This window comes from Balaenoptera musculus, chromosome 11, assembly GCF_009873245.2.
Source record: "Balaenoptera musculus isolate JJ_BM4_2016_0621 chromosome 11, mBalMus1.pri.v3, whole genome shotgun sequence".
Lineage (NCBI taxonomy): Eukaryota > Metazoa > Chordata > Mammalia > Artiodactyla > Balaenopteridae > Balaenoptera > Balaenoptera musculus.
In genome coordinates, this window is record NC_045795.1 from 58,609,355 (window position 1) to 58,615,916 (window position 6,562).

The 6,562-nt window shown below is 44.6% G+C and overlaps 1 protein-coding gene across 1 annotated transcript; it reads right to left on the reverse strand.

The window, feature by feature from the left end:
- Positions 1-1,438: 1,438 nt before the first annotated feature.
- On the reverse strand, positions 1,439-4,467 carry SS18L2 (SS18 like 2). Its single transcript, XM_036868787.1, has 3 exons — positions 4,283-4,467; positions 3,968-4,044; positions 1,439-2,078 (listed from the first exon to the last, which is right to left on the reverse strand). Exons 1-3 carry the CDS (start codon positions 4,349-4,351, stop codon positions 1,991-1,993), a joined length of 234 nt encoding a protein of 77 aa, XP_036724682.1. The 5' UTR covers positions 4,352-4,467; the 3' UTR covers positions 1,439-1,990.
- Between the last annotated feature and the right edge of the window lie 2,095 nt (positions 4,468-6,562).

A 6,562-nucleotide genomic window follows, 5' to 3' on the forward strand; every position in this document is an offset into this window, starting at 1 on the left:
CCACATGAATAGTAGAGGAGGGAGGAGACCAAGGATGGGTTAGAACCCTACAGATGGCAGAATGGGTGGGGGAGCAGGCTCCCTTCCAGACTTGAGAAGGCCTAGAAAGGGCCAGAGCCTTCAGCTAACACACAAAGCTAACACACTTGGATGTTTACCATGTGCCCAGCTCTCAACTGCATTATCTCCATCTCACAACGTGAGGAGGCGGATACTACTTTCATTATCCCCATTTTAGAGCTGAGGAAACAGAACTTTCAGAGGTTGTGTTAGATCTGGGACTCAAAATGAGGTCCCTCTTCACTGTTTACATGTTACAGCCTCCCTGGGTTGCAACCCTTGACTCCAACAAAAGGAGCTTTTAATTTTGGGTTCACAAGAATCTCTTTGCCTCATTTAACAGGTAAGTCTCAAAGAGGGAAGGTTCTTTATAGAACAAAGCTAATAGAGGCAAAAAGAACAATAAAATAGAAAATCACCATTATGTAATCCCTGAGGAAGTAACAGATCAAAGCTGGGTAGATCATAATTTAAGTGAAAGGCTATCAGGAACTTGATAATAAATCAAAGTAGGTTATTTCCTGATGTGATGCGAAAGCAAGCACCTATCACTTCCTATGATGTATTCTTGCCAAAAATATTAGAACCTGAGTCTGAATGAGCCTCTACCAGTTTATAGGAAAAGTGGACGATTAGTGGGACAGATATAATGACACCACAGGGATACAACAGAAATGTGAAAAATTTTAGAGCAAGTGACCTAGTTTTTCCAACAAATGGCAAAGAAAAGAAAAGGGAACTGTGAAGTATTTTTAGAGACTTAAGGGACATCAACAAAATGCAGGGTGTAAATCTTGTTTGGATCCTGATTCAGACACATCAACAAAAACACGTTTTGTGGGAACAAAAGAAAACTGAACATCGTGGAATTCAGGGCATGCTACTCCAAAATATGGCACCTTGGCATATTGAATATTTTAAGCTGAAGCAATTTGAGAAATGGCAGATGCTGGAAGGACTCTCAGACCTTCTCCCATGAAACAGGTCATGAGACCCTCATATTAGAAGTGTCCTCCCTACATCCAGAGGGATACAGATTTTTAACAAAAAGGCCTTACTAAGTTCCCTCCAGTTTACTACACTTAGCTCATACCTTTATGTCCTATAACATTTTTCCATGACTTTCTACTTTTCATCAAACTTACTATAAAAACGCTCAGGTTTAACTGCTTCTTTGGGTCTTCATTTCCTTATGAAGGCTCCCATGTCACATAAAACTTATATTAAATAAATTTGTATGCTTTTCTTTTATTAATCTGTCTTTCGTTATAGAGGCCTAGCCAAGAACCTTAAAAGGATAGAAAGAAAAAGATACTCTTCCTCCCCTATCACATCTTCTATTAGTAGATGTTAGATAATAATTAAGAATTACTATTAATTGTGTTAGCAATGATAATGGTGTTGTTACATATATTTTTAAGTCTTTACACTTTTTCTCAAAAACCAAATGGAAAACTTATTACATGAAAATTCCTATACCTCAATATCAGTCTTTTGTGGAAAGGCAAGCTTTATTTCAAAGCAACCTGAAAAGAGCAGTCAGGGGGTCCACAACCGCAAACTGGTAGGAGGGAACACACAGTTACATGTCCATTGGCAGGGTCTCAGTCGGGAGTCTCACCCAATACCTGCTCAGTTTCCTCTTCAGGTTGAAACTGAAAAGGTAGACTCGAAGATGCCCCTGATGTCCAAACACACTTATTTCAGGAAGAAGGACACCTGGAGTCAACTTAATTGAGCGAATCCGCTTAATTATTAAAATAAATATTTATTCTCTCTGAGAATATGGTTAATTTAGTAGCTTTCTTTGTATTTTCGAGCCACAGAGGTTCCATTCACCTTCTAAGCAGTTGAGTTGGTAAGGATCCTGCCTCCATTTCCTAGGAAATAGATTACATTTGATTACTCCTCACAACAGCCAACTGGAAGATTATTCCATTGCTTTTGAGGCGCTGGTTGGGTTGGCGTCTGCGATGGTGGCCAAATAAATGAGATTTCTGTGTAACACATGCTGGTACCTATGGGTAAAAAACAGGTAAAAATTAGACGTTTGCTTTTACTGAACATGAACAAAAAACTGGGAAAGAATTTATCCACCCTAGTGAATGGCTCATCCACTGATTGGATCACTCAGTGTTGTCAACCTTCTTATTTAACACATTAAAGGAAAATATATCCAGAATCTTACCTGTTCTCACTTCTCACTTCCATAGCTACCTCTCTAGGCCAAGCCACTATCACTTCTTGCTTGGACTACTGGAGCAGTCTCCTAACCTGTCTCCCTGCTCTACCTTTGCACCCCTACTCTAATTATCCACATAGCAGCCTGAGTGATCACTGTACATTTTAGGTCAAGATCATGTCATACCTCTGTTCAAAACCCTCCAAAGGCTCCCATCTCATTATGAGTAAAGCTAAGCCCTCATGGCCTATAAGGCCCTACATGATCAGGGCCTCTAGTTACCCTCTCTGATCTCATCTCCTACCACTTTCCCTTTACTCACCGAGTTCTGGCCAGAGTGGCCTCCTTGCTATGACTTGAAGATATCCAGCACGCTCTAGCCTGGGGGCTTTTCCACCTGATACTCTCTCTGATTCACGTATCTGCATAGCTGCTCCCCCACCTAAGGCGTCTACTCAAATGTCACATCAGAGATACCAGGTATAAACTAGCACTCTTCCCCCCACTTACCCTGCTTTATTCTTATTCGAAGTGCTTATTAGTATGTGCCTAATTATATGATTCTACAGTCTAGAAGGTAAGTTCCATGAAAGCAGAGCTGGTATCTGTTTTGGTACTGATTCCCCAGTGGCTGAAACAGTGCCTGGTACTCAGTATTACTTATAAAATATCTTGAACAGGGAATTCCCTGGCAGTCCAGTGGTTAGGACTTGATGCTTCCGATGCAGGGGGCACGGTTTTGATCCCTGGTCGGGGAACTGAGATCCCGCATGCCACACAGCACCCCCCCAAAAAAAATCTTGAACAAACTTAAAGAAGGGACAAGACACTTCCATGATCAATGCACACTTACTATAATAGCGATTCTCAATCAGGGGGTAGAGCTCTCCACCTAGGAAGACAAATCAGGCTAGGGGGCAGGAAGCGTGGACTGTGCAGTGTGAAAAGGTCCATTAGGAGATTTTGATAACTTTCTTGCCCCATAGTTTGAGAATCACTGCACCAAATAGAGTGTTTTGCAACTATTTTCCATATAGAAAAATGAGAGTATTTACTATAAACTGTACAAAAGCAAATTACCAAATGCCAGTGTCCAATGTAAAGACTTACCCAAAGATGGATATCTCTACTATTCCACTGAGCTGTTCAGTGAGGGATTGCAGGTTACTTTTTTAGGGGGTGGGAAAAGCATGGCTTCAGTAACAATGAAATAAAATTTTTTTTCTGTAATAAATGGGGCATAATTCCTGGAAGGACATTTAGAAAAGAGGCTGTTTTCTCTCATTTTGGCATATGGCTAGACAGCACATTAAATTACTGTGCCAAATTTACCTCTGTCTTAACCTGGAAATCTTTTATTGGTCTTTGCATGTGTTACAAGAAAAGTATGAGCCAGGGTTCCATGACCAGAAAGCAGCCACTGCTCTCATCATCTCCTGACACTAGTTTTCCGAGTGCTTTCCTCCCCATCCCTGCTGTCATCGGCTGACATGACTTCACGTGAAGCAGTCTTTGCAATGAGCACAATTCAAGTTTTGAAGAGGGAGCCACGTCTGACTCCAAGCTTCACAGTGCACTGTCCGTATGGTCTTGGGCAGGTAAGTAACCTCTCTGAGCCTCATCTGCGATCAATCACTCAAGACTCCTAGTTCAGGTCAGCTGCTGTATTCCTACACTGGCTTCCCCGCCAAACTCATTAGTCAGGGGAATAGGGAGGGGACTTACTGGACGCATTCATTCGCCCGGCCTTTGTTCTGATATTCCACAATACAGCGGATCAACTGATCATTCTCCTCCAGGAGCTGAAAGATCAAAGGGTCAGTGCAGCACGACATCAGGACGGCGGGGACAACTGCCTCCTTCCCCCACCCCCGCCCCAATGCCGGGATTTCCAGCCCCAGCGCCTCTGCTGACTTCATTCCCAGCTGACGGCAAGTCACCCTAGGCACACCAGTCTCAGCTGCTCACTCCAGGAAGCTTCCAGCACCCGTAGCACTTCGGGATCTCTGCTAAGATCGCTCTGCCCGCATTAGAGCTCACCCGCTGGATCGTCTCCTGATTGACTTCCGCCTTGCCTCTCAGCCAGTCCGGCACGAAGGCCACCGACATCCCGGGAAGCCAGGTTGGAAAGCGGCCTCACGCCTTGCAGACCCCCGCGCGTCTAGACCAGAGCTGACCAGCAGCCCTAGACGCCCTACAGCCGCAGCAAGGACCCACGATAAGTGGGCCTACGCTCTCGACGTTGATTGGGTCCTCCCACCTAGGGGGCGGGGAACAGGCGGAACGTCATTTGTGATTGGGCGCGCAAGAGCGATTCTCAGCGTCCTCCTCCGACCCCGCCCCTGGGGCTTCGGTGCTGTTTGTGGTTCTTTTGTGTTTGCGCAAGCTAGCCTCAGGGGTGGGGTCCGGCGTCAGCTCCTCGCCTTTTAGGCTTTGGGAGCTCTTTGCGGCAGCACCTTCCCCAGGGTCACACAGTAATCGAGGCTGGAACCTGGATATCTGGCTCCAAATCCATACCTCTTTCAACACCACTCTGGTGCCTCCAGGCCTGCGTCTGGAGCCTGAACCCTGGGCATTGCCTCCTGCCAAGCCAAACCCTGCAGGGCCAAGGAAAACACCGGTGTCAGCTTTACCCTTTGCTGAGGGAGAAACTCGCCTATAGGCCTCTTTTTCCTTTGGGCCCTTCTTTTTTTTTTTTAAATCAGATTTACAACCCTAAAAAGCACTATTATTTTCCCCAATTTACAGATGAGAAAACAGAGGTTAAGTAACTTGCCCAAGATCTCATAGCTACTAAGGGCAAAGTCAGTACCTGAACAGAAGCAGTCTGGCTTTAAAAATTTTGATCTCAACCACTGCCCTGCACAGCCTATGCACCATACTGCGGAGGTGGTTTGCTGCAAGATAAAGGGAGGAAGCTGGGCCAACCTCTTGGGCCACAGTGTTACTGATGGCAACCACTAAAACTCTGAATTGGTTGTCTTCTCTTTTGTCTAGTCCATCCATGGTGAACATGGGAGCAAGGCTGGTTTTCTCTGTAGCAGAGAGTGAGAAGCAGCCACTTAATTTAGGAGGCAGATCTTGGAAGACTTTACTCCTCAAAAGGGGTATCAGGGCAATTCTGCCTTCTAGATCTTCATTTCCCTGAGTGGTGGCCCTGATCCAGAGCAGGCTCATCTGCTTTGCTGGGCTCTCCCTCCACAATTCCCTTACTCATCCCTCGGAGGAGGTTTCATCCCATTTAACAGAGGGCTAAGTGTGAGTGATAAATTAGCTATGGATCTGTACAGTTTGAGGTGATGTCTAATGGAGATGTTGAAGTTTGTGGCTGGCTGTTTGGCTGGAACTCAGGGCCAAGGACTGGGCTGGTGATGTAAACTTTGAGAAGAATCACTTGTGGAAACTGGCATCATCCTTGAAGCTACTCTGTCACCCTTTCACATCCAATTCATCACCAAGTCCTGTTGATCTTGCTCCTATATTTCTCTGCAGCCTGCCCAGTTCTTTTCCTCTTTACCACCCTTCCTGCCTAAGCTCCAGCTTCATCCTCTCTTGCCCAGTCAACTGCACTGGCATCCCAGCTGGTCCTACCACAGTTTCCATGAGCCTTCTCCACTTTGATCTTAACATCAGCAGCCAAAGTGAATTTTACAAAATGCAAATCCAATCAGTTTTCCCCTGTCCCAAACTCTACCATGGCCTCCAAGAGCCTATATGGTCTTACCTCTTCTTTGCTCTCTAGTAGCTCTCACTCTACTCCTTTACTCTCTAAACTCTGAATTTCAGCCAAAGCAGTCTTGAGGAAAAAAGCAGAGCTGGAGGAATCAGACTCCCTGACTTCAGACTATATTACAAAGCTAATCAAGACAATATGGTACTGGCACAAAAACAGAAATATAGGTCAATGGAACAGGATAGAAAGCCCAGAGATAAACCCACACACCTCTGGTCAACTAATCTATGACAAAGGAGGCAAGGGTATACAATGGAGAAAAGACAGTCTCTTCAATAAGTGGTGCTGGGAAAACTGGACAGCTACATGTAGAAGAATGAAATTAGAACACTCTCTGACACCATACACAAAAGTAAACTCAAAATATATTAGAGACCTAAATGTAAGGCCGGACACTATAAAACTCTTAGAGGAAAACATAGGAAGAACACTCTTTGACATAAATCACAGCAAGATCTTTTGTGATCCACCTCCTAGAGTAATGGAAATAAAAACAAAAATAAACAAATGGGACCTAATGAAACTTAAAAGCTTTTGCAAAGCAAAGGAAACTACAAACAAAACGAAAAGACAACCCTCAGAATGGG

Bases quoted from the DNA above. Each gene is read 5' to 3' on its own strand.
- SS18L2 (XM_036868787.1), bottom strand. From the start codon at position 4,351: ATGTCGGTGGCCTTCGTGCCGGACTGGCTGAGAGGCAAGGCGGAAGTC. The intron at 4,045-4,282 runs GTGAGCTCTAAT...TTGATCTTTCAG, and splicing joins ATCAGGAGACGATCCAGCGG to CTCCTGGAGGAGAATGATCA. The intron at 2,079-3,967 runs GTAAGTCCCCTC...TTTTACCCATAG, and splicing joins CGGGCGAATGAATGCGTCCA to GTACCAGCATGTGTTACACA.